Source organism: Astyanax mexicanus, chromosome 13 (genome assembly GCF_023375975.1).
Source record: "Astyanax mexicanus isolate ESR-SI-001 chromosome 13, AstMex3_surface, whole genome shotgun sequence".
NCBI classification, from domain to species: Eukaryota; Metazoa; Chordata; class Actinopteri; order Characiformes; family Acestrorhamphidae; genus Astyanax; species Astyanax mexicanus.
Window position 1 is genome coordinate 1,788,913 of NC_064420.1, and position 26,732 is coordinate 1,815,644.

The window sequence follows — 26,732 nt, forward strand, 5'->3', positions numbered from 1 at the left end:
GAAGATGTATGCAGCCGTTTCCGAAGCCAGAGCAGCCCGAGTGGAATAATCAGCGCTGCCTCAGTCAGCACACACGTTAGCTTCTGTCCTTTTATAATCTGAGTCTGACTGGACACAACCGCTTTAGTCCTGCAGGGGGTTGAAGAGGTCATCATGGATCATGAGTCCAGAACCATCTGAGCAAAATATGTTGCCTGTGCAGAAGCACACACTGGTTTTCTCCCAGTTCACTGGTTCCATGTGGAAATCTGATTTTACAGCAACATATACAGCTCTGGGAAAAAATCTGGAAACCTCTGGAATATAATCAAGAGGAAGGAGGATGATCACAAACCCTCAAACCACCAAACTGAACTGCTTGAATTTTTTGCACCAGGAGTAAAGCAGCATAAAGTTATCCAAAAGCAGTGTGTAAGACTGTGATTAAAAATCTCTTTAAATGTCTCTTTAAATGTAAACTACTTATATAACTTAAAAGTGTACAAGTAGTAAATTTAGAGTAAATCACTGGTTTACATCTAAGTTTTTTTTGCCCATATTGCCCATATTAGTAAACTACTTGTACACCCAAAGCATAACTTAAATGTATTAAAATAAATTGTGTGTAAACATGTACAGTATGAGAGATTTATCATCTGATTATCATCTTTCATGTTCCTACTCCTGTATTTGTATTTATCACCACAGACTGCATTGCATTAAATAACCTCTAGAGGGAGACACAATACAATACTATATATTTTATAACGTTATAAATGCGTTTCAGTGCATAATATTGCAAGCAGCTTAAAAATTATATTATTCTTTAGGATAAAGATCAAATTTGTATATATGTAATAAAAATAGTACACATATCTGTAATGTTTTTGCTGTTGGAAATGTATTTATAAATATATTATTTAATTAATATAAAACTATGGTTTATTATAAAGCAATCCTCTGGTTTAAATAATGGGGTCATAGAAATACACATAAATATATATAAAACATATTGGCCTTTAAGAGGATTTTATATATACTATATATGCAGAAAAAATTTACATTTATATATATATTTGTGTGTGGTGGTATGTGTGTGTAACAAGCTCTGGAACAAAATTAAGAGACTACTTAATGACGATGTTTTTCCTTGATTTTACCAAATTGAAAACCTCTGGAATATAATCAAGAGGAAGATGGATGATCACAAACCATCAAACCACCAAAATGAACTGCTTGAATTTTTTCACCAGGAGTAAATCAGCATAAAGATATCCAAAAGCAGTGTGTAAGACTGGTGGAGGAGAACATGATGCCAAGATGCATGATTAAAACTGTGATTAAAAAACAATTCCACCAAATATTGATTTCTGAACTCTTAAAACTTTATGAATATGAAGCTCTGCATAGTTTTTGTTATTTCAGCCATTTCTCATTTTCTGCAAATAAATGACAATATTTTTATTTGGACTTTGGGAGAAATTGTTGTCTGTAGTTTATAGAATAAAACAACAATGTTAACCACATTTTACTCAAACATAAACCTTTACATAGCACAATCAGAGAAACTGATTCAGAAATGGAAAAAAATATGGTCTCTTATTTTTTTCCAGATCTGTATATTCTAAATATATAAAAACAAATGTAAAACTATATAATAAATAACTGCAAAACTTTTGTTCTCGCGATATCACGAGCTGTCCTCACGTCACGCCGTAAAGCGCAGCAGCCAATCAGAGCGCAGCGGCTGAGAGGAGTCATGGCGCTGAGGTGAAGGAGGAGGAGGCCGGAGCTGAAGTTTATTTTACCCACAGAAACGGAGGAACCGGGGGATCTGCGGGGGAATAGAGCCTGGAACAGCGCCGCGGGCTGAGCTGAGGATCCGGGCGGGGGTTTAGCAGGTATGTGAGCGGGGTTTAAACTCGGGTTTAGGGTCTCTTTTCCTCCTGCGTGTTGTTTTTCTCCTTGAGGCGGAGGAGCAGCTACACCGTTAGCGGACCCTGCGCTGCCCAGCGGCCGCCCTCCGGTCCCCCCGTGTCCGCCACTGCCCTCACACACACCGGCGGGCTCACCCGGACCGCCCGGGTCTTCTCTGGGATTAATATGATAAAATATCTAAAGTTAGCTGGCTAATAAAGCCCTGTTTACGGCATGTATGTATATATTTTAACATGAAGGTATACTTAAGTATACTTAACATTAAAAAGTAAATACTTAAAGCATTTTAAATTATCGCATACCTAAATACATACTGAATGTAACTTTACTATTTTGGAATAACTTATGGCAACTTGAGTATATTTAATTTATTATATATATATATATATATATATATATATATATATATATATATATATATATATATATATATATATATATATATATTTTATAGTAGGTAATTAAGTTAAAGTTAGTTATATTTACATACAACATAAACGCATTAAATTAAGCTTTTTTTACATAACTTTTTCCAAACTAGTAGATTTAAGTATTTGTTTGTTAAACAATTTTTTAGTATAATTAAAATATACAGCTCTGGAAAAAAGTAAGGGACCACTTCAGTTTCTGAATCAGTTTTTCTGATTCTATATTTATAGGTTTATGTTTGAGTAAAATTAACATTGTTGTTTTATTCTATAAACTACAGACAACATTCCTCCCAAATTCCAAATAAAAATATTGTCATTTAGAGCATTTATTTACAGTAAATTAGAAATGGCTGAAATAACAAAAACGATGCAGAGCTTTCAGACCTCAAAAAATGCAAATAAACTTGAAAGTTTATATTCATAAAGTTTTAAGAGTTCAGAAATAAATATTTGGTGGAAAAACCCTGTTTTTTAATGACAGTTTTTTTTAATGCATCGTGGCATAATGTTCTCCACCACCAGTCTTACACACTGCTTTTGGATAACTTTTTTATGCTGCTTTACTCCGGGTGCAAAAATTATTTAAGCAGTTCAGTTTGGTGGTTTGGTGGCTTGTGATCATCCATCTTCCTCTTGATTATTTTTCTAGAGCTTTTCAATTTGAAAAAATCAAAGAAAATCATCATTTTTAAGTTGGAAATCATCCTATAGCTCCTTTATTGCATATGCCACCTTTTAAAAGTGTGTGACCCTGCCATGTTCCACAGAAAGTCTGATCTAATCCTCTCGTCTTGATTACTGTTCTCACCGTGGAGAGCTCCTGCTGGACCCTGCATGGGGAATGTGGGCTTCCGCTGGCTGCCTTTTTATGGCAAACCAGCGCTCGGCTGTGGAGAGTCCTGGATTTGAGGACGCTGAAGGTTTGCTCCAGGCCCTGAGCAGCTGGTATGCAGGCTAACGGCCGGAGCTGCTGTGATGTGATGTTTCCCAGCCAGGTGCAGCGGAGGACTGCTGGCAGCGTCTCGGCCGGGCTTGGTCAGAGAGTTTGTAGTTGTTGATCATGTTTAGTTACTGTAGTATGAGGGAAAGATTAAACATCTCAGACGTTTGTGGAGAAGCTGAAGCCAAATGTCCTGTTTTTCTGAGCTGTCTGGAGTTAAAGGAGCATTTAGTAGGATTGAGAATGAGAGCAAATGTGCAAAATAGCTACGGCAGTCCAATTTTAAAAAACACCACAGACATGAAGCTCACTCTGGTTGCCAAGTTGAGGAGGCTAAAATACGAGTTCAGTAACTTCTACCATGGCAAGCAACGAAGAGTCATACTCTAAGTTAATCAGCTAATGTATACGTTAAGAGTGTTTTTTTTATTGTTTGCACATTATAAACCAGCTTTATGTGAACTTTATCCATACTTAGCTAACCTAGCTTTATGCACTTCTAGCTGCGTTAGTCTAAGCCAAGCCTGCTTTTATAAAATACAAACCTTGAAGTTCTAAAACCTGTATCTAGCGTTATATTGACTGTATGTTACACGACAGATAAATAAATAAATAAATAAACAAACAGCTAAATAGCTAGCTAGTTGCTAGCAATTGCTAGAAATGGCACTGCTGACAAAAGCTACCAGTGCTTTAACTCAGCATGTTTTCTTGATTTGATAATACATCCTGATTAACTCATCATTTACTACTGAAAATATCATCCTTATTGGTCCTTTAACAACCAAATATCCATAATCTGTTCCTGGATAAATACACTGAGCTTTAGCATCACTGTAGCTCAGCTCACTTTAGTTTAGTTTCATTAGTTTGCCCTACTTTTGATATTTGATATTTATTTATTTAAATAACAGAGACAAATACACATTAATCAACATCATTATTTTATAATGTAAATATGCCAGATTTAGCTTAAATGGCTATAAAGCTGCTATTCCTGGGCAGGTTGATGTTCTACAGGAAACATACACACAATATTTAAATTACATAAAATACAGAATAAAAATGAATCATTATGCTGACAAATCTGTGTGCTCATTAACTAGGCTTTTATTATGTTAATCGTTTGATGATATCATTGCGTACGATTCTAAATGGCATTCCAAATAGGTAAGCTTCACCTGTCTGATGTTTTAAGCTTAATATTATGGAAATAAAGCATGATAAAATATAAAATCATGTCACATGAAAACTCATCTTGGGTTTTAACAGAGTAACTCAAATCCCTTCTTCCCCTCATATGACTCAACCTCAGCATAAAAATACACTTTCAGTAACCCCAGCAATTAAAGCGACGTATTTAGCCTGGTAATAATCATTTATAGAGGAGTAGTCATGTAAACAGCTCAGCTACGGATCAGACTTCTGACACAGGCACTCAGGTATGTAACACAGAGGTGTTTCCTGTGGTTTGTAGCATCTTAATTTAGGCTGAATCCTACAGGATTCAGTATTCAGTACTGAAGATGTAATTATTTGTCATTTTGTTATAAGATAAGTATTACTCACTGCTTATACTGGAACTAATGAAGTGGCAACCAGCTCTTATTCTCTCCGGCCCTCTGTGCCAGTGAAGGGATCGCATTCTGGCTGCTATAATAAGGTGGTAAACAGACTGGCAGTGAGCACATTGGCATTTAGCCTTTCTAATGACCCTCAGGTATAAAGGGAACACGAGGGTTGCTTCATCAGGCATGCAGGCACTGAGCTGCAGATTGTCTTTTTATAGGGGCTGCTCTCAAACTGAGGGTCCACAATGGAGTTTTTTGAAGGGGCTACCAAAAAATAAAAGGGGCTTTCAGAGGCTTTTTGGCTGTATCATTATCTGATTTTTACCTTTTCTTGAAAAAGCACTGCATAATATTAATAATAATATTAGAAACCATCTCACCGCTATCGCAGACATGCTGCTGCTGCAGCTTAGCCAATCAGCTCTCCCTCCCGCCCCACCCTCTCTAAACCCATACATCACCCAGAGCCTCTCCCAAACTACCCCTCACATTTTTTAGGCTTTATCAAATTTGACTAAGCCTTTGGGTGGAGTCAGTAAAAATGATAGTGCCTTTTAATACAATAAAATACAATAATACAATAATTTAATACAATATAATTTTAATACCCCTTGAACTTATATCCCAGGCTAGCAGAGCATTAAATAGAAGCAGGGAGGAGGCCCATGGTCACTCTGGAGGAGCTGCAGAGACAGGATTCCTCAGTGTAGCGCTGTCGTACGGCATTAATCGCTAACCTGAAATGTAAGCTTACTGTAAATGAACAGAAGCGCTTTATTCGCCCAAATAAACGGTAGATTTTCAGGGTTGAAATCTGTGTAGATTAACACCCACTTTAAAAGTTTTGTTCACTTAACTTACAGTGGCAAGACCTGCTGAAATAGAAGGGAAACATGGCGGCAACACTGTTCCTTACTAGTATCACATAATGTACCTTATAATTCGGTGCGTCTTATGTATGAAACTAGACCAGAAAATAGATACTTATTGATATTAATTGCTGGTTAAAACATGTCAGAATGAAGACTTATAACAAAAGTCCAGTTTTTAGCAGTGCCATCCAGAACAGAACCACAAGTGAGCAGTATATTAAAGTGTATTAAAGGCACTGCAATATGGAGAATGTCTGTCAGCGGATCAGAAGCTGTAAAAGGGTCCAGTTTTCCGAGGCCGTATATCCCTGTTCACGGAAATGTCATTATCCCCACATCCTGCTGCACTGCATAATGCAGGACACTGAGCTGTTTTTTCTCAGAAACCTGCAGAACCTCGGCTGTGCTGAGTTCTGACCCAGAGGGGCCCCTGTTTCCCTCGCTCTCTCTCTCCGTTTCTCCATCTCTCTCTCTCTCCCTGCTGGTGATCTATCTTTCAGAGCTCTACTGGCCACATAGTTGGACCTCTGTGTGGAATGTGGACGAGGCTCACTGGCATCTAGTTGTTGGATTTGGGGTTTGTTTTGGTCACAGACGATTTTTAGCTTGTTTTGCAGCTAGTTTTGACTATAAACTCACATGTACATGTATAAATACACTGATCCAACAGTTATCCAACAACCAGTATCCATTTTTCCAGCTCTGCTGATCAGATAGGATAACTTTCTTGTTTTGTTTTCTGTTTCTCTCTTTGTCTTTTGAGTATCTTCCGATATCATATCCCAATCTGCTACTTTAGAAATGCAGTAGAAAAAGAACACATCCAAGATTTCGCTTTTTTATAATAATTACATTTTTTAAATTAAAAAATAAAAACTTTCTCATCTCTGTGGAGGAATTTTGGTCCATTCTTCTTAACAGAATCATTTTAATTTAGACAGATTGGAGGACGTTCAAGCAAGATTGGTCTGTTTAAGCATCTCAATCAGACTTTGACCACTTGGGTCATTGTCCTGCTGCAGAACCCATGTACACCTTCACTTAAGCTCACAAACTGATGTTTATATTGAATATTTTCCCTGGAGTCCTGGAGATCATAAAGATATTTGTTGGTAAACAGTGAAAACTGACTTTAACTGAGGCGAGTGAGATCCTGCAGTTCTTTAAATGTTGTTTTGGGTTCCTTTGTGACCTCCTGGATAAGTTGTCCATGCCCTTTTGGAGCAAGTTTGTTAGTCCAGTCACTCCTGGGAAGTTTCATCACTATTACATATTTTCTCTATGGTTTAAAGAGTCCCAAAGCTTTAGAAATGACTTTGTAATCTACATGTTGTCAGAAAGGTTCTGTCTAAGTGATTTCTTGATTCTATAAGTTTGACAGTAATCAGACCTGGTTTATTACATCATTAGGTTTTCTGTACATGCTAATCAGACTTTTTTGCCTGAAGTCTCTCAGAGTTCCAACAGTCTGTGGATCCTGTGGACGCTTCCTGGGCCTGGTAGAAGTTTCTGCAGTCTCTGTGGTGCTGTTCTTGCTCTGATTTGGGGGTAGTTGTAATTGTTTACTCAGCGTTTGAGTCTCTGGTGGAGTTTGAGGCGTTACTCCGGGGGTGTGATGGTGTACAGGAGGAGGAGGTGGTGTTTGGGGGGGTGAAGGGGATTTTCAGTAATCCCCAGTGAAGCGGCTGCAGTGTGAGGAGTACTTCCCCACCCCCTCCTGTAGAAATGGACACTGTAGATGTATTTATAGATCAGGAGACGAGTCGGGCAGCGTTTCTGTAGAGAGTAACGGACACATGGCTTCATCATAACAGTGTGAAATCTCAGTCTAGAAGCTTCTGACTCAGACTCCTCAGCTCTGTGGTTTCAGTAGATAGAGACGCCTGGAAAGGCAGCTCGGGTAGGTTTGCTGTTTTTCTGATCATTTGCTGTTAAAATAAACAGTTTCAGTGAGTTTCCTGATTAAATGTTTATTGTTTTTTTGGTAATGGATGATTAGTACAGATTATTTGGTTCCAGTATCAGAGTAACACAGAGTATTTCTTTCTTTTATATAATAGAGCAGAGCAAATCTAACTTTCTATTTCGTTTCTTCTACTGCTCTTTCTTTACTTTATTTATTTTTTGTTTTAGTGCTTGTTCTAATATATATCAAATTTTACATATATGAAACTATTATACATAAACTGTTGTTATAATTTCTATTCTTTTATTTTTCTCATTTTATTGCCAGTTTTGCTGTGTAATTTACTAGTTTTCTAGTAGTTTTAGTCTGTTTAGTTTTGGGTAATGACTGCTTTCCAGAAGATTAGGACCAGTAACAGAGTAACCAAAAGCATTACTTTCTTCATAATATTAATAGTATTTCAATTTCTTTCTTTCTTTTCTTTTTTCATTTTATTTCTTCTACTTGGTGTCTTTCTAATATAAAATTAGATGGAAATGTTCTACTTATTCTCAACCATAATACATTTATTTATATTGTTATATTTAAAAAATACTATTTGTCTATTCTTTATTATCTCTTTTCTTTATGTATATATTGATTGACTTGTGATAGTTTTTTGGTGACAATAATTCTAAATTTGAATATTTTGACAATAGAGATTTATTTCTAAGTATTAGAAATACTAGTATTTAGTTTGGGGGCTCAGGTTTTTATAAGCTTTCCAGATGATTAGAACCAGTAACAGAGTAAACTAGAGCATTACTTTCTTTATAATAGTAATATGAATTTAAATGTCTTTCTTATTTTTCTGTTCCCATTCTTTTTTTTATTCTATACTGCTTCTACTTGCTGTCTTTCTAATATCAAAATTTCTGACAGATTATCTTTAAGAATTATTGTTTATTCTTTATTGACTTTTTTATTATATGTATTATAAATTGATTCTGTTTTTTCCTTTTTTTATTTATTTCTTCTACTTGGTGTGTCTCTAATTTAAAATAAGATGGAAAAATTCTGTAACAAGAAATAATCATATACAACCATAATCATATACAATCATGTTATTGTTATTTATTTATATTTTGGTTCCATTTTCTTATTTTTCTGTCAGATTATCTTTAAAATATATATTTGTCAATTCTTTGTTGTCTTTTATTATGTATTATAAAATTTTGACACACAGTTTTGATTTAAATTGTAGCTAATGGATTAGCATTGCTAATATTTGTGCATTGTTTTACTTCTTGTTACAGATGAATCGAGTGTTTTGATCACAGCAGCGTAAAGAGACAGATATTGATCAGTAAAGGCTTTGTCATGGAGAAGCCGGCCCTGCAGACGCAGTCCTCCATGCTGCCGTTCTTTGACACGGCGCACGCCATCAACCTCCTGCGAGGGATCCACGAGCTGCGTGCTGAGCGCAAGTTCTTCGACGTGACTCTCTGTGCCGAGGGCAAGGAGTTCCACTGCCACCGCACCGTGCTCGCCGCTGCCAGCACCTACTTCCGCGCCATGTTCGCGGGGACGCTGCGGGAGAGCGCCATGGACCGCGTGGTGCTGCACGAGGTGTCAGCCGAGCTGCTCGGACTGTTGGTGGACTTCTGCTACACGGGGCGCGTCACGGTCACGCACGACAACGTGGACCTTCTGCTGAAAACCGCCGACCTCTTCCAGTTCCCCTCCGTTAAAGAGGCCTGCTGCGCCTTCCTGGAGCAGAGGCTGGACGTCTCCAACTGCCTGGAGATCCAGGACTTCGCCGAGGCGTACGCCTGCCGGGAACTGGCGGCGAGCGCCCGGCGCTTCGTGCTGAAGAACATTGTGGAATTGGCGAAGGGCATGGATTTCGAGAGGCTGCCGTGGAAGCGGTTGCTGGAGTTCGTCTCTGACGACGGGCTGTGTGTGGATAAGGAGGAGACGGCGTATCAGATCGCAGTGCGCTGGGTTAAAGCCGATTTGCAGAGGAGGCTGCACTACTGGCCCGAGCTGCTGCAGCAGGTCCGCCTGCCCTTCATGCGCCGCTTCTTCCTCCTGGCTCACGTCGAGAGTGACCCGCTGGTCTACCTGTCGCCGGCGTGTTTGCGGCTGGTCAGCGAAGCCCGAAGCTTCCAGTCCTGCGAATACGACCGGCACGACCGGCCCTGCCACCGCATGCGCCCGCGACCGTCCACCGGCCTGGCGGAGATCCTGGTGGTGATTGGCGGCTGTGATCAGGACTGTGATGAGCTCGTCACTGTGGACTGTTTTAACCCTCAGACCGGCCAGTGGAGGTACCTGGCCGAGTTCCCCGACCACCTTGGAGGAGGATACAGCATCGCGGCGCTGGGCAACGATATTTACGTCACAGGTAAATTCAGCTCCCAGAGAGATCACTGTGTTTACGAGGGAGAGAGAGCAAGATACATACAGACAGACAGACAGCGGACAGACAGACAAACAAATTGAGATTCAGAGTGAGAAAGAGACAAAGCAAGAGAAAGAGCTATAGAGCATGAGTGAGAGACAGACAGAAAGAGAATGAGTAAGAGAGGGAGAGCGAGAGACCGAGTGTGACAGAGCAAGAGAAAGACAGATAGCGCAAGAGAAAAAGAGAGCACGACAGGAAGACAAAGAGAAAGACATGGAGATGGACAGACAGAGCAAGAGAGGGGGACAGACAGAAAGAGAGAGTGAGCAAATGAAAGAGAGAGAGAGAGACAAAGACACAGAGCAAGCGAGCAAGAGCAAGAAAGAGATTTTGATCTAGCAGGTTGGTGCAGTGTTCTCTAGCTCCCATTAGGACATGCCAAAAGTGATGGAACAAGGCACTATTCACAGTTTCATGACCTGTGGCATATCCATGTGTTCTGATTGTCCCTCTGACCTCATATCTAATGGGGAAATAAGGCTCTCTGAATGCTGTGACCCTTCCTGGATTATCTGGTATCTTGGCTGTAGAGCTCCTCTGCTCTCCAGGCTGTGTTTAATGAAATGGCAGCCAGCGTGAGTATAAATAAACCCCAGGCTCTGTGGCTGAACGGGAGAGAGGTGATGAGGACGCTGTGTTCTGCCAGAGAAACACAATTAATGATGGTCCTCAGGACCGGACAGTGTTTCCACCGGACAAACATCCCACGCCTTCACACGTCACGCCTGTGTGTCAGGAGACATCGGCGGTAGGAACAGATCATTAGCAGAGAGATAGCACTAGCAGTGTTCGCATGCTGTTCTATAAATGCAAATCAGTGTGACGGGGTGATTTAATAGTTGACTTTTACTCTTTTACTCAGGGAGGTAAAATTACCTCTGTACTGAGGGGAGAAAGACTACAATATATAAAGGTCTCTGTAGGTTAAATCATATTTGACCAGGGGTGCCCAAACTTTTGCATGGCTAACATACTGGAATGACGTAAGCTCAGCTCTGTGAAGTCAAACGCTCATCTTGCTGTGTCCTACGTGGAGAAAAAAAAAGAGAACAGCACTGTAAATAAATGGAAGAACTTTATCTGAGGAGCTCCTGTTGCTGTTTCTTGCAATATAAGTGTTTTTATTCAATTAAAGTGGAAAAACAACAGCAAACAACAATTATTTACTCAGAAAGAGATGTATGGAATTGCACAATCAATCCACAGCTCAGAGTAAAGTTTCAATTCCCCCCCCCCCCCCCCAAGATGAGCCCAGAATCAGTTCTGAGTATAGAATCTTTTATTCAGCACAAGTGACAAAAATCCCCAAAACTCAGGATACGAGGTGCAAAAAAAGCTTCAAAAGCAGTAACTATAGCCCTACTTAAATATAGTAATACAAAGCCTTAATTTAAAGCCTTAATGTTTGATATAGTATGTACTCCTAACCGTACAGTAAGTTACAAACCTATATTAAAGCTCAGTCATGCAGAAAAAAAGAGTAATAATAAAAAATACTGTGAAGTTGTCAGAATCTTAAAAGATACCGTGATGTACATTTTTGATCATACTGCCGTCAGTCAGAAATAATTGAAGTCAGCAAGGATTTCATTTTCCAGCAGGATATGGCACACTGGCCACACTGCCAATTGGTCTAAAATATAATATTTTAATTTTTTAAGACACAAATATTTGGGTTTTCATTGGCTGTAAGCCTTAAACGCTTCAAATACTCACTCTGTGTTTAATACATCTATTTAATATATGAGTTTCACTAAATGTGAAACTTATATATCACTGAAATAAAGTAACTTATAGTAAATTATATTATATTTTTTTAGATGCACTAGTATATTCAATATATGAAATATACATGTACTTATTTTCCCCTCTGACCTCCTCCTGCCTCCTCGCTGCAGGCGGTTCTGACGGCTCCCGGCTCTACGACGGCGTTTGGCGCTATAACTCCAGTGTTAACGAGTGGACGGAGGCGTCGCCCATGCTGAAGCCACGTGAGTACCACAGCTCCTGCGTGCTGAAGGGTCAGCTGTACGTTGTGGCGTCGGACAGCACAGAGCGGTACGACCACACTCTGGACTGCTGGGAGGCTCTGCCACCGATGCTGCACTCCATGGACAACTGCTCCACCACGGCCTGCGGCGGACGGCTCTACGCCATCGGCTCCCTGACCGACGAGGACACCATGGCCATCCAGTGCTACGACAGCGAGTCCAACCGCTGGAGCCTCGTCAACTGCGGACAGCTGCCCCCCTGGTCCTTCGCCCCCAAATCCATCACTCTCAACGGGTTCATCTACTTCGTGAGGTAAAGGGAGGGGGTGTGGTGTAGAAAATTCATATAAAAACATATTCATTTATCTTTGTGTTAAGCATCAGTGTGCTTATCGTCGCTTATCGTGGATTTGGGAATGTGTTTCAGGGACGACTCAGCAGAAGTTGACGTCTACAATCCACAGAAGAACGAATGGGATAAAATTAATCCAATGAACCAAGTAAGAGATTGGACTTCTCTCCACCACCAACACATTCACTCACAGCTAAGACTAAGGTTGCATAAATGTTTTACATGGGGAATATTTACAAATATATAAGTGTTCTGCTGATACTTTTGAAGGCTTTTGGAATGACTTAGATTTCTCTATTAATTAATCATTAATTTAAACAATTAAGATTTTTTGTCATGCTTTCATTTTTCAGATTATCAAACACACTATAGAATCAGACGAAGATGAGTAAATACAAAAACCTGTTTTATTTATTAACCCTTTCAGACCCTGTGTCCATTATAATGCACAAAACTTTTAATTGAGACCTGTTTTTAATCAGAATAGACTATAATAAACGAGCCATAGAAAAAGTTTATAAGAAAGAGGCAAATTAAAAGACCTAATTTTCACTAATTGTATGTAATTTAGATATTTTTTTTCATGTTTATTTTAGTGTTTATGAAACCTCAGTAACTTCACTCCTTCGTTTCTTTGGTTTTACTATGAGTGAATGATCTACTGAGCTCTGAGTTTCCTCTTCTGAAGTCCCCATTGTCCCCACAGTCGCTCAAGTTCAGTAAAACTGAGCCAGATCCTCTTTTAGAGGCTGTACGTGTGACATGGACAGAAGAACTCCCGCGTAAAGCGATCAGACACCGCAGTTTTTAGAATTAATATATTATTTAGGCTTAGCAGGGATGGTGGTTTCAGAAAATTGGTACCAATTAAGCACAATATTTTATCCATATTCTTCTCCACTCAGAAATGCTTCTACTTTCAATACTTTCTAAACTCAATAATACAGACTGCCACTTTAAATATTTAGTGTTTTATTGTAAAATATGAATGTGTTTTTTTTTTAGGTGCACGTGGGAGGCAGCGTGTCCGCCCTCGGTGGACGTCTCTACGTGTCTGGAGGCTACGACAACACCTTCGAGCTCTCGGACGTGGTGGAGGCGTACGACCCCTCCACCCGCACGTGGAGCCCGGCCGGCCGCCTCCCCCAGCCCACCTTCTGGCACGGCAGCGTCAGCATCTTCCGGCAGTTCATGCCCCTCGTCTCCAGCAGCTTCGAGCCCATCGACCTGCCGGAGGCCAACGACATCCACCTGCACCACCGGCACCACCGCAACCAGGCCCTTCACAACAACCGCAACAACCAGCTCAACCACAACCAGCAGGTGAACCCGGCGCGCTGACCCTGCCCGCTCACGCTGCTCCCGCCAAGGGGGCGTGTCCCTCAATGTGACAGTGATGTGTAACGTTAGGTACTTTAGGCACTTTAACACACCTTAATTCACCTCAGCTGGAGTGCGAGTGGAGAAGAGGAACGAAGAGACAGAGAGAGAGAGAGAGAGATTACCTGCAGACAGGTGAACAGATCATTTTGTTTGCTTCTGTAAACTTGCGCTATCACAGCCCAGTGTGTGTGTTTGTAAATGTGTGTGTTTGCATGCAGTTGTGACTGACGCTGGCTGTGAGGAACTCTGAAGAAGATAAGGAGAGACTGGTTATATTAAATAGTGCCTACAGACGATCCATGCTTTGGACACTGATGACCTGAATGGAGGTGAAGGATAATAAAGTAAAGTTTATACTTTAGTTTATACTGGCAGACAGTGGTCTGCTAACAGTTAGCATCAGTCATACTAATAGCTCCCCCTTGTGGACTCTTACAAAGATTCTTAAGATAAACACTATAGAAGTTCATAGAAATTTTCCTTTTCTAAATATAATTCTTCTTTTCCCCTATAATTATATTTAATTAAGTAACGATTGCAGGGAAACAAATAGAAAGAAAAAGGAGTAATCTAATGGAAAAGGGGCACAAACACAGTTTGGTATTGGATTATAAGTAAATGATATCTCAGTCCTAAATTTGAAAAATAAGCTGTTTGTGAGCTAAAAGCAGTGCTAATTATCAAAAGAAAGTATAAAAATTGCATTGAATGCAATTTTATGCCAAGGTTTGGAGGCCCTTGTAATGTTTAATATACATTTTAATACACATTTACTGTTTTTGTTCTGAATTTTACACATTTAGATAAACCTTCAAACGTGGAATTTAATTAGTAATATTTTGAATATTTTTCTATTTGATCATTTCATAGATGTGCTTCATGCCAAATATGGCAAATTTCCTATTTAATCAATTGTCTGGCTAATTAACCAATACATTTATAGTAATTAATTTCTTAATTCACACATTTAGGACCGCCCCCATACATCACCCTGTACATTCCAGAAAGTGAAGGGATGCTCCTGCTCAGTTCAGATGTTTAGCCGGGTTCAGATATCATCACTGCTGAGGGAAAGTGCTGGGATTTATATGTTTAAACAGTTCAGAAGGAAACTGTCTCTACGTATCAAAAGACAGATACCGTATTTCTCAGAATATAAGGTGCACCGAATTATAAGGCACATTAAGCAAAACTACTAAAGATGCCAACAATAAAGTAAAGGAAGAGTGTCCCCATGATTCCCTTCTAATGGGGAAGCACCTAAGTGAACAAAAAATGTATTTCTTTAAAAATATATATATTTTTAAGTTAAACGAGTGCTGGATGTTGATCTACACAGATTTCTCTCCTGAAAACTGTTTATTTGGATAAGTAAAATGTTTCCTTTTATTTACAGTAAGCTTAGATTTCCAATATTTAGTCTAAGGGGGAGTTTTAAGTTAAGTGTCTCCAGCATTAAGGCTGGGTGCAGCAGCATTAGCATTAGCCGCTAACCGCAGCGCTACAGTGAGGAACCCTTAGTGTTATGGTAACCCAGGGTGCTATCAGCTAGCAGTTCAACCCGTGTAGCTTGTTTTAACACAGCAAACACACAGACACAGAGAGGTGAGTCTTACATACTCACCTCTGAATGGCTCTGAAAGAGCTAGTGCCTAACACAGTTAGCGGCTTATGTTAATGCTGCTGCACCTAGCCTTAGTGCTGGAGAAACTTCACTAAAACTCCTGTATAATTCAGCAGAGTGTCTTTACTGCTCCTTAATACCTGACTGGTAGAATTCATACATAAGGAGCAGCGGATTATAAGGAGCTCTGATGATTTTTGAGAAAATTAAAGATTTTAAGTGCACCTTATTGTCCAAAAAAATATGGTAAATATTCTTGATTTCTGTGGATTAGTTGTCATTTACAAAACAAATCAATCAGCAATCAAGCAATCAGACTGGTTTCTTATGCATGAAGTATCCACATTGTTCTGTGAACTCATTAAATCATTGAATCATAATCTTTTTCCTATTTTGATAGTAAGTTAAGATTATTTATGAATGTGTAGAGAATGTTTATTTTAGTAAAAGTGTGAAACTCTAGATTAAGACCAGCCTGTGTTCTTTTTCTTTTCTTTTTTTTTCTTCACTTTTTTTAAGTCAAACAAAAACTTTAAAAGCTGTTGTATTTTATTTTTATGTATATTTTAAGCTGTTTAATAACTGGAAGTAGTAATGCATTATCTCCTCGAGTAGCGTGTTTTTTTTTTGTTTGGCTGATTTTTATAATTATCTATATTAATTATACTCAAACGGTACTTGATGTAGTTTTTGTTACTCTTTTTTTTTTTCATACGGAATGTTTTCATGTTTTCATGCTTTTTGTGGCCGAAAATCATTTTTATTATTTGGGCCTTGTGATTTGGTTTGTGTAGTGATGTGTGATCAAACAATAAACTGCAGGCAGGAATGTGTTTTTATTTGTTATTTTTACTGTTATTTACTGAATATTACCTGTTGTAACATCAGTTAAGGCAGTAATAAAATTATTAATGAACACTAGTTAATATATTAATAAACATTACTTTATTTTAATGCTTAAGAATGTTATAAATACTAATAAATTGAGACATTAGTTTTAAATAGTAATAATTAATGTCTAATAATTAATGTACCCTTATTCTACGGCTGTCTAAAAACCTAAAAATTTGATGTTTATAAACAATTCTGTTTATCAAGATTCATACCTGTTTAACTCAGCAAAATGCCATAAACCTACAATAAATGTTTAAGAAATTGCATAAATAAATGCACACAGAATTACAGTACAATGTGTAGCTTAATGCAGGCTGACCTCCCACTTCTTCTTAGTTCAACCTCTGCAGCAATACTGGCAGCACTTATTATATCTATATTTTTTAAAGCAAATTTCTGAATATTATGCTGAAGACATGGACTTAATCTTAGAAAGGCCTGTTCTGAGTGAAATCCGTCCTGGAAAAGTGTTTTATGACCTTGTCCATCGTGCTTTTAGCTTAGTTTTAGAGCGTTAACAATTTTTATATAGCCTAGGCCATCTTTCTGTTTCTCACATCCTCAGAGAGTTCTTTGCTATGAGGTGCCATGTTTAATATTCGGTAGCCAATATGAGAGAATTGAGAATTTAACCCAAAACACCAAATTTAACAAGACAGCTGATCAATTAATATAAAATAATATAAATAATATAAAAAAAAGACCATATTTAAACATTTTTTGTTCATGTTCTTTGAGGTGTTTATTTACATTTGGAATCAAGGCTGGTTCAAATGGTCCAATAAAACATATAAATAATATTAAATATGCAGAAAAACATAACAGTGATATGTTGTGCAGCCCTACACCCGATCGATACACATGTACGCCTCTAAAGGCAGCCATTTTTTTTCTGTTGCATTTTTTCCATTGCTGATAAGTGATAATCAGCTCACTTTATACATATTAATGCATATATTCATGTAAAGACATGCTGTTTTTCTTCATTTCTCTAATGCCAGTATTTACAGCAAATAATTAAATACATATAGCATAGAAATGTTCTTCAGCCATAGTTGAAAGGAAGTTCATCCAAGTTGGTAATCATTGGATTAAAAGGTTATACTAGTGCATCTCAAAAAATTAGAATATCATTGAAAAGTTACTTTTTTTCAGTAATTCAGTACAAAATGTGAAATTATACAGTATATTATATAGATGTATCACACATGGAGTATGTATTTTAAATGTTTAAATTATGACTTACAGCCAATGAAAACCCAGAAGTCAGTGTCTCAGAAAATTAGAATATTATAAGACCAATTGGTACTTTTGGCAGTGTGGGCAGTGTGCCAAGTCCTGCTGGAAAATGAAATCCACATCACATGATGGTTTGGAGAGTCATGTCTGTCATCTGCTGGTGTTGATCCACTGTGTTTTTTTTTATCAAGTCTAAAGTCAGTGCAGTGTTTTGTTTCCCACAAAATCTTACAGAACTTCATATCTTACAGCTTCCCTCTGCTGAGAACAACTTTTATAGAAATGCGGATTTCATTTTCCAGCAGGAATTATATAAAAATTATAATCATATTATAATTTTCTGAGACACTGATTTTTTTTTTTTTTTTCATTGGCTGTAATCCATAATCATCATAAATAAAAGAAATAAACACTAAAATAGATAACTCTGTGTTTAACACATCTATATAATATATAACATTTGACATTTTTGAACTGAATTACTGAAATTAATATATATTTTTTGAGATGCACTAGTATATTTAAGCGTTACACCATCCCATTATTAGCTCATTCTCCTCTTCCTCAGGTCTTCCCATCACTCCCAGTTCCCTGAAGCTCCACCTCCAGATCTGATTGGATGGGGAAAGCGTCGCTCACCAGCACCGTGTGCTCGATCACGTCCTCCACCGTGAACCTGTCCTGCTCGTCCACAGTCTCCTCGTGCTTCATCTCCCTGAAGTCTGGCTGCTCTGCACTTGACTCTGCAGTCTCTGTGTCTGTAACCACGCCCTGGTCTCCCTCAGGTCCTGTAGGCTCCTGGAGAGATGCTTCTCCCTGTGTTAGAACCAGAGCCTCTGGCTGGAGCTCCGTGTCTCCAGCTGCTGCTCCGTCCTGCACAGCAGCTACAGCCTCTTTCTTGGACTCTGTGGACTCGGTAAAGTCAATGGGCTCGACGGGCGTCGTCTCGTCGTTTATAACCAGGTTACGGAGCCGTCGCTGGCGGGGGTTATAGTTCTCCACGCGGTTGTGGATCTGCATGTGTCGCCGCAGGTGAGCCTACAGAAGAGGACAGAACAGAAATATACGGGATCTGTGTGAAATCTAAATAAATGTAAATTAAAAACAGAATGCAATGATTTGTAAATTTCCTAGACCCATATTTCATTCACATAAAGCATATAAGATCATAGAATGCATGTTAAACATTTCATGTTTAACATATAACTGCACTGACTTCATGTATAACATGTATTTACTGTTTTTTTTTGTGTGTTTCTAGTTGGATTTCCTGTAATGTAATTCGTTTGTTGATGTTATTTTCATTATAATAGATTTTTTAAATATATAATTAAGGTAGAGGCTTTATTTGATGTTTTTTTATTTGTTTGTGCAAAAAAATTTAAAAACTTAAATTCAAAACTCAGTTAAAACTTGTTGGCAGCAGTGAATTTCAAAAAAGGCCGGAAAGGTAAGTGGAACTAATAAAAACAGCTACTAGTGCATCTAATAAAATTGGATATCATTGAAAAGTTACTTTATTTCTTTGAGTCCGTTCATAAGGTGAAACTCATATATTATATAGATGTATTAAACAGAGTGATCTATTTAAAGCGTTTATTTATTTTATTGTTGATGATTATGGATTACAGCCAATGAAAACCCAAAAATCAGTGTTTCAGAAAATTAGAATATTATATAACACAATTAGTACTTTTGGTAAGCAGTGTGGGCAGTGTGCCAAGTCCTGCTGGAAAATGAAATCTGCATCTCTATAAAAGTTGTCAGCAGCAGAGGGAAGCTGTAAGATATGAAGTGCTGTAAGATTTTGTCAGTGCTGTAACAAAACTGCACTGACTTTAGACTTGATAATAAAACACAGTGGATCAACACCAGCAGATGACAGACATGACTCTCCGCCCCTAAACCCATACATCACCAAGTGCCCCGCCCAAACATGTCTCTGCCGACACCGTACCTGTCTGGTGAACTTGTAGCCACATTCTCTGCACTCGAACTTCCTCATGCCTTCATGTCTCCGTACGTGAACTCGTAGCTGCTCGACGGCTAAAAATTAAACCACATACCAAAGAGAAAAAGAAGAAAAGATCAGAACGATGATATTTCATAATCTATGGTATTTATGCTTTTATGTTGTGTTTAAATAATATAGCTTAATTACAATTGAAATAAATAAATAAAAAAGTTGCTGTAAGTTGTTTTAAAATAGTAAATTTACTTTGTATTTAAGTATGTAATAATTTTATTGCTAAAATTAAGTACTTTTACATGTTGGGTATACTTTTAAAAATATACTTTTCTTTTACAAGGGTTTCTTCATCCCTGAATATCCCAAACCAGGTGTGTTTGTCGTATGATGAGACCCTCGCTCATCCAGGCTCTCTGCAGTGTGTGTGTGTGTGTGTGTGTATCAATGTGTTTTCTCACCTTTGAAGGACTTGTTGCAGATCTGGCAGACGTGTGGTCGTCCCTCCTGGTGTTTGCTGGCGATGTGACGCAGCAGAGGCCCTTTCTCAGTGAAGCGCTGCTCACAGAACTCACAGCTGTACGGCCGCTCGCCTGTGTGTGTACGGTGGTGTTTATCTAGACTCGCTGCTCACACACACACACACACAAAAGATTTGGGAGTGGTTAAAGGTGTCCTTCCACTAAAATACACTTTTTCTTGTTCAACGGGGTGGATTTTTATTTTCAGGACCTGGACTACCCACCTCTGTGTATGAGTATCTATAGGTTTAAATAGGATCTCCGGTGGATTTGCCGTTTTTTTTTTAACAGAGACTCTAAGACTAGATCTGAAGGTGGCTGAACTGCACTTAGCATTACAAATACTGTTATTAGTGTAAAAAATTATTTATTTTAAAATGTTTCTAACTGTTGTCCATCTCTCTGCCTCCTGGCATCGCAATGCTTTTAGCCAATCAGAGGCGATATGTTCGCATGTATGAATAATTATGAGCAAGAGCCAAAATCCTATCGATTCTCCCTGCCTAGATTATAGATTTTAGATTTCCTATTTTTATATAACTCATGAAGTCTGGATAAGTCAGTGATCTGAATCTTTTCCACCTGATTAGAATCCTTTGATGTCATCTGCCCGAATTTCTGATCACATGATCAGGTACATTCCTACATTGCGTGCATACAGCCATAACAAATTGTTTTAAATCTATTTAATTTATATTTAATATATATTTACGCTGTTGAGGCACAGCATGCGGGTTAAAGTGGTCGTTACCTTGAGTACGGAAGGTCTTTCCACAGAGGTGACACTGGAAGGGTTTCTCTCCTGTGTGTGTGCGGAGGTGCATGTTGAGATTAGCTTTCTGGCTAAAGGCGTGGTTGCAGAACTCACACACGAACGGACGCTCATTCCTGAACAGAGAGAACAGAGAGAAACACAGTCTTTAAATTCAGTTCAGGAAAGTACAGAAACACTGTTATCAGAATCCCCCTCAAGAGGGCACTGCCTACGACTAGTTACTGTCAGAAGCCAGACAGACAGGTTCGTCATTCCTGCAGCCGACAAAATATGAAACTTCAGCAGTTATGAAAAGCTGAAAAATGGATAATAGGCGTAAAAACAAGAAACTAAAAACTAGTGATTATTATTTGTATAATTATTATACAATTAAACTGGGGTGACCCCCAGTCCTCTTACAAAATACAGATCCCTGTAAGTCATTATAATGAACTGCTGCTGACCTGTGAATGGCTTTAATGTGCATCTGCAGGCCGTTTCGGCTGGACGCTCGGTGACCGCACTCCTCACACACGAACAGCTTCTCGCCGCGGTGTTTGCTCGCCTCGTGGAGACGCAGCTCTGTGCGCGACAGGAAGCACTTGGGGCAGAGAGGACACTGGAGGAGACGCAGATCATTTAACAATTAGTTAATTAGTTCAGACAGTTCATCTGTTCATCTTCAAATATGTCTTTAAATAAATTACAGAATATAGCTACTACTGCTGCTGCTGGAACAAAAAAAAATAGACTTTTTAAAATTTCAATACCGATACGCAAGCGATCCTTCATAACTACTGTTATATTAACAGAATAAGGAAAATCGCAGATCTGTTCCAGATTCACATTTCAACATTTAGTTCAGATCTCTGTTCTTACCGCATGGGGTTTAGGAGCTCCGTGGATTTTGATCATGTGGGTCCGGAGATCTTTCTTCTGCATGAACTGCTCAGGGCATGAAGTGCACTACAATCGGGGATAAAGGGGTACTGTAACATTAGCACATAACACAAACTACTGGAATAATGTACTAGTATTATACACATACTGGGATTGGCATAAAGTTATCCAAAAGCAGTGTGTAAGACTGGTGGAGGAGAACATGATGCCAATATGCATGAAAACAATGATTAAAAAACAGGGTTATTCCACCAAATATTGATTTCTGAAAGCTCTGTGTCTTTTTTGTTATTTCAGCCATTTCTCATTTTCTGCAAATAAAAGCTCTAAATGTGTAGCTGCTCCAGAGGATCATATTCTGTTGGAAATGCTGTACTATGTACTATGGATCTTCTACGAGTCAAAAAATTACCTTATTTGGCATTTCTCCAGTATGTGAGACCATGTGCAGACGCAGCTCCTGTCTCTTCTTAAAGGTCATAGAGCACACTGTACAGGAAAACACCTACATCACACAAAAACACACAGTTACAGTCAGTTCACTTTAGTTAGTTAATGTTAGCGAGAAGGCTAACTGCTAACAGGCTAACCAATATAACAAAATAACCACTTACAAACTAACTGCTAACAAGATAAACACTCACAAGCTAATCTTTAACAGGCTTAACAGCTAACAACATAACCACTCACCAGCTAACTGCTAACAGGCTAAACACTAACAAGTTAACAGCTAACAAGATAACCACTCACCAGCTAACAGCCAACAGACTAATGACTAACTGCTAACAGGCTAATCATTAAAAAGCTCACCGCTAACAGGCTAACCAATACAATTTAACCACTAGAAGGCTAACAATAATAAACTAACTGATACAAGCTAACTGCTATCAGGCTAACAAATACAAACTTACCACTAGAAGACTAACTGCTAGAAAGCTAACTGCTAAAAGGCTAACTGCTGACAGCCTAACTGCTAGAAGACTGACCGCTAACTGTTAACAAGCTAACCGATAAAAGACTAACTGCTAACAAGCTAACCAAGAGAAAACAAGCCGCCACAAACCAACCACTAACAAGCTAACCACTAAAAGATAAACAACTAACTTTTAACATGCTAACCGCTAGAAGACTAACTGCTAACAAGCTAACCAAGAGAGAACAAACTGCCACAAGCCAACCACTAAGAAGCTAACCGCTAAAAGACTAACCGCTAGAAAGCTAACTGCTAACAAGCTAATAGACCAACAGCTTTCACCTGTTTTTAGAGTATGACTCAAATTCAGAGAGCGCCCCCTGCCTGTGCCAATCCTAACTCAACATAAATGAGCTGTTTTGGCCTGATATACAGAAACATAAGTGCTTTTTCTCCTTTAGTGTAAAAGTCTGTACATATTATATATGTTACAGATGAAGTTATGATTAAAATTAATAATAAATTACCGTATCTATTCTGCTCAGGCAGTTTCTGGCCTCGTGCTCCTGTAAGTTCTCTTTTCTGTAGTAGCATTTCCCGCATTTAGAGCAGCTGAAGGGCTTCTCTCCGGTGTGTCGTCTGTTGTGCACCTTTAGGTAGTATTTGCTGAGGAATGTTTTGTGGCAGGTCGGGCACTGCACCGAGCCCTTCTTCACCCCCTTCCACTGCTCCTCTCCGTTCTCTTTATTAGTGGCTCTGCCTTTACGTGGAGTTTTTACTCTCTGAGTGTTTACAGGCGTGTCGGGCGAATCGTGAGGCACATACTCTTCATCTGTGTCCTCGGGGAAAATGTCCAGACCGTCATCAGCGTCTTCCTCAGGGTCGTCATTCTGACGGACACCAGGAGCCTCCTGCACTCACAGGAAAAAACAATATACTCTTCTGAAGATCTTATGAAGTTATTAATAAACATTTTCATAATGCATTAACCACATCTACTGCATTGAATTCACTTGAGGCACTTTATCAATGATATATTTTTAGAAGCTTCTTTCAGGATGCTTTTAGCAAACTCAGCCATGGAAACAGTTGCAAAAAAAAGTATAATTTGTTTTATTTCAGTCCTGCATATGTGGAGTGCCTTTTTTAGTATCATGAGAATTATTTTGGATCATTGATTTCTGTTACAATCTGGTAAAAATCTCAATTAGGTGTGTGCTATATCATTTCATGTGCAATAATATCGCCAAATCAAATTCAGTAGTGTATTCTTGATTTTTTTTTTATTCAAAGTTTTGTCATATTGCCAATCAATCAATCAATCAATCAATTAATCAACCTTTATTTTGACTCAAAAGTACATTGAGAGCAACCCTTATTTTCATAAAAATAGGGATTGACATGAAAAAGAAAATAATAATTATTACTTTAAAATAACAGTAAATAAAAAATATAATATAATAATAATTAGAATAAAACTTGGTTTAGTTGATAAGAAATTAAGTATCAAAATAAGATAAGATTAGTACAACAAAAATTAGTTAAAATTAAGCAAAAACTAACTTTACATAATACAACAGAGGACGCTCTATTGTATTAGATTATTATTATTGCAAAAATACTCTGGAATATTCTAATATTATTTTAGGGCCATATTGCCCACCACTACCGTGTGCTACATTTTTACCTGAACCTGGAAAACATTCAAATTCTTTTAGAACAAAAGAAAAAATCAATTGTCGTTATATTACATGATAAAAAGTTACCAAACATCATTTATGAATGAATTACCTCAACTTCATTTGAGATTTGAGAACTGCTCTGGTTTTCTTCAGTAGTAACAGATACAGCATCCTCTGCCTTTTCCTCAGGAGCAGGTACCCTCCTCCTGTGCACGGTCTTCTGAAGCCCGGGCGTCAGGCTCTGCCCCACCAGTCTGCTCGGGCCCTTCACCTTCCTGCCAGATCGAGTGGTCGTGGTGGAAATGATGCTCGGGAAATCATCAGGTTCTGATATTCCTGGGGTTTCAACTTTGTTCTTCACCCTCTGTCGAGACTTGGAGTGTCCACTGGAGCTCAGATCCAGCTTGGTATCTTCAGCATCAGCGTCCCCAGAACAGACCCTCCAGGGACCCTCAGGGGCCTTAACACCAGGAGCCCCTCCTCCAGGAATGAGGGAATCAGGTACAGACAGTCCGCTGGCGGCTCCTCGAACCTTTTCCTCATTCTCAGCGTTCAGCTGCAGATCTCCAGTGTAGAAGAAGCTCAGCAGCAGCTCCAGGCCGTCCTCCGTGCACTCTGGAGGAAGGCTGACCTCCATGCATGGTGTAGCTGCGGAGGTGTTGGTGGTTGTGGTGGTGGAGGTGATTGAGATAGAGTCATGGAACAGCTGGCTAAAACACGCCAGGACGTTCCTGTGGGCCAGGAACACTTGACCATTCGGGGTGCTGAGCATCACATCACAGAACTTACCCAGTTGCCTCTGCTGGTTGAGTTGGGACAGAACCCACTGGGTGTGGGTGCTCCCATTAACAGTTAACTCCATCTGAACTGAAAGGAAGGAAGAAAGAAAGTAAGAAAACTCTTCACATGAGGGATGGGTGATATTGATAAAAGTTTATTAGGCGTACACACAAAAAAAAAAAAAATCAAACAAAAAAAAAAAAAAGATCAAAATTAAACATTTGGTTAAAAGCTAAATACTGAATTATTTGTTTTTGTTTTTTTTTTTGTTTTTTTGCAAACGTACATTTGTTATAAATTATGAATTTCACGGAATCTGTCAAATTTGGAAAGTTAGTTATGCCAAACCATTTCAGGTGCACAATATTTGTTGCAATTATAATACTGTATATAAGTTGATTTCATTTAAAGATATTTTAAGGTAAGTATTGGCAGATTTTTACTGTTAAAGTACTATGTGAACTGTATATATATATTTGGACTGTAGTACAGTAGTAGCCATTGAGGCAAAGTAGCAGTTAATTTTTATTAATTTAATCTGATTGATAAGGTCAATGTGAAATATTGTGGAAATAAAGAAAACTATTAAATACATTTCGATTTTATGTTTAAATATATACATTCTATAGATATATAGATCAATATAATATATAGATTTTATAATAGAATATTAGAGTCGTCTGTTCTGTGCATTACAGGCCGAAAACAGCATTATTTAATTTTTTTATATATCGTCAATATCGGTATACTGTACATGCTCTATATCGGCGAGCATTACCGCAGATCAACACAAACCCACGCTGTGATCTGATAGAGAGGAAGGAAGGGATAGTGAGGGAGGTCGTTGTGTTTAGGGGCTTATTTCTAACACCATGCTTAATATATATATATATATATATATATATATATATATATATATATATATATTAAAATGTAAAACGGTCACATTATGTCCTATTCTCTAAAAATGTACCAACTCTACTTTTAACACACACTGGTTTCTGAATCTAACAGCTCAGTCACTCTCAGCTTCATCATCATCATCTTCATCTTCATCATGTTTTGAATCATGAACTGAATCTGCTGTAAAGGCTCGACGTTCACCGCAGTGTGTGTATTTTAGTGACGCTCCCTAAAGCGGCTTCTGTAACACAGCGCTGAACTCACCTTCTCCCGCCGGCCTCCACTGATCCCTCACTGAGTCTCCACACAGCCCAGCCTCACCACATTAAACTGCAGCCTATAGAACATTTATATTAATCTCATCCTCCCCAAATGCTTTATATTACCTTCTCATCAACAACAGGCCATGTCGGAAAGAAGCAGGAAATGACGCGCTCCTCTACCGCTGGAACTACAACACGGTTGGCCGAGCAAAGCTGTGCGCTGGGTTTTATTTTACTGTATCGTTAAGAAATTATACAAACACGCATGTTTTTACATCAAATTTTAAAATAAACGTTTTATTTAAACAAATAAACTGATTTAGAAGGAGCACTACGAAGTAAGTTGTTTAATTAGTTTATTGTAGTCTAATAAAATAGACTTTGTTGCGTGTTACCTTCTAGTTGTCCATCACGTTCTGTGATTCAGCTTCAGCCGAATCGGTTCCTTTGAGCGGTCCGTTTCAATGAATCAAACGTTAGATTC

General features: G+C 38.6%; 2 protein-coding genes across 6 annotated transcripts; one reads left to right on the forward strand and one right to left on the reverse strand.

The window, feature by feature from the left end:
- The first annotated feature begins 1,703 nt into the window (after positions 1-1,703).
- Positions 1,704-18,630, forward strand: klhl21 (kelch-like family member 21). 3 transcript variants are annotated; one of them, XM_022677101.2, is made up of 6 exons: positions 1,704-1,880; positions 8,933-10,023; positions 11,982-12,387; positions 12,502-12,574; positions 13,432-13,749; positions 18,135-18,630. In XM_022677101.2, exons 2-6 carry the CDS (start codon positions 8,997-8,999, stop codon positions 18,159-18,161), a joined length of 1,851 nt encoding a protein of 616 aa, XP_022532822.2. In that variant the 5' UTR covers positions 1,704-1,880; positions 8,933-8,996; the 3' UTR covers positions 18,162-18,630. The 3 variants fall into 3 exon arrangements, with proteins under 3 accessions (XP_022532822.2, XP_049318652.1, XP_022532823.2); XM_022677102.2 differs by lacking the exon at positions 1,704-1,880 and adding an exon at positions 7,377-7,631; XM_049462695.1 differs by lacking the exon at positions 18,135-18,630 and having other exon boundaries at positions 1,705-1,880; positions 13,432-16,266.
- Positions 17,253-26,721, reverse strand: zbtb48 (zinc finger and BTB domain containing 48). 3 transcript variants are annotated; one of them, XM_022677096.2, is made up of 10 exons: positions 26,644-26,721; positions 24,412-25,169; positions 23,148-23,531; positions 22,120-22,212; positions 21,687-21,773; positions 21,272-21,426; positions 20,805-20,941; positions 19,994-20,158; positions 19,524-19,612; positions 17,253-18,604 (listed from the first exon to the last, which is right to left on the reverse strand). In XM_022677096.2, exons 2-10 carry the CDS (start codon positions 25,162-25,164, stop codon positions 18,131-18,133), a joined length of 2,337 nt encoding a protein of 778 aa, XP_022532817.2. In that variant the 5' UTR covers positions 25,165-25,169; positions 26,644-26,721; the 3' UTR covers positions 17,253-18,130. The 3 variants fall into 3 exon arrangements, with proteins under 3 accessions (XP_022532817.2, XP_049318649.1, XP_022532816.2); XM_049462692.1 differs by lacking the exon at positions 26,644-26,721 and adding an exon at positions 26,372-26,478; XM_022677095.2 differs by lacking the exon at positions 26,644-26,721 and adding an exon at positions 26,250-26,383.
- Between the last annotated feature and the right edge of the window lie 11 nt (positions 26,722-26,732).

Bases quoted from the DNA above. Each gene is read 5' to 3' on its own strand.
- klhl21 (XM_022677101.2), top strand. From the start codon at position 8,997: ATGGAGAAGCCGGCCCTGCAGACGCAGTCCTCCATGCTGCCGTTCTTT. The intron at 12,388-12,501 runs GTAAAGGGAGGG...AATGTGTTTCAG, and splicing joins GGGTTCATCTACTTCGTGAG to GGACGACTCAGCAGAAGTTG. The intron at 12,575-13,431 runs GTAAGAGATTGG...TTTTTTTTTTAG, and splicing joins AAATTAATCCAATGAACCAA to GTGCACGTGGGAGGCAGCGT.
- zbtb48 (XM_022677096.2), bottom strand. From the start codon at position 25,164: ATGGAGTTAACTGTTAATGGGAGCACCCACACCCAGTGGGTTCTGTCC. The intron at 21,774-22,119 runs GTAATTTTTTGA...CCCCGATTGTAG, and splicing joins CTGGAGAAATGCCAAATAAG to TGCACTTCATGCCCTGAGCA. The intron at 19,613-19,993 runs GTGAGAAAACAC...TTTAATTTTTAG, and splicing joins CTGCAACAAGTCCTTCAAAG to CCGTCGAGCAGCTACGAGTT.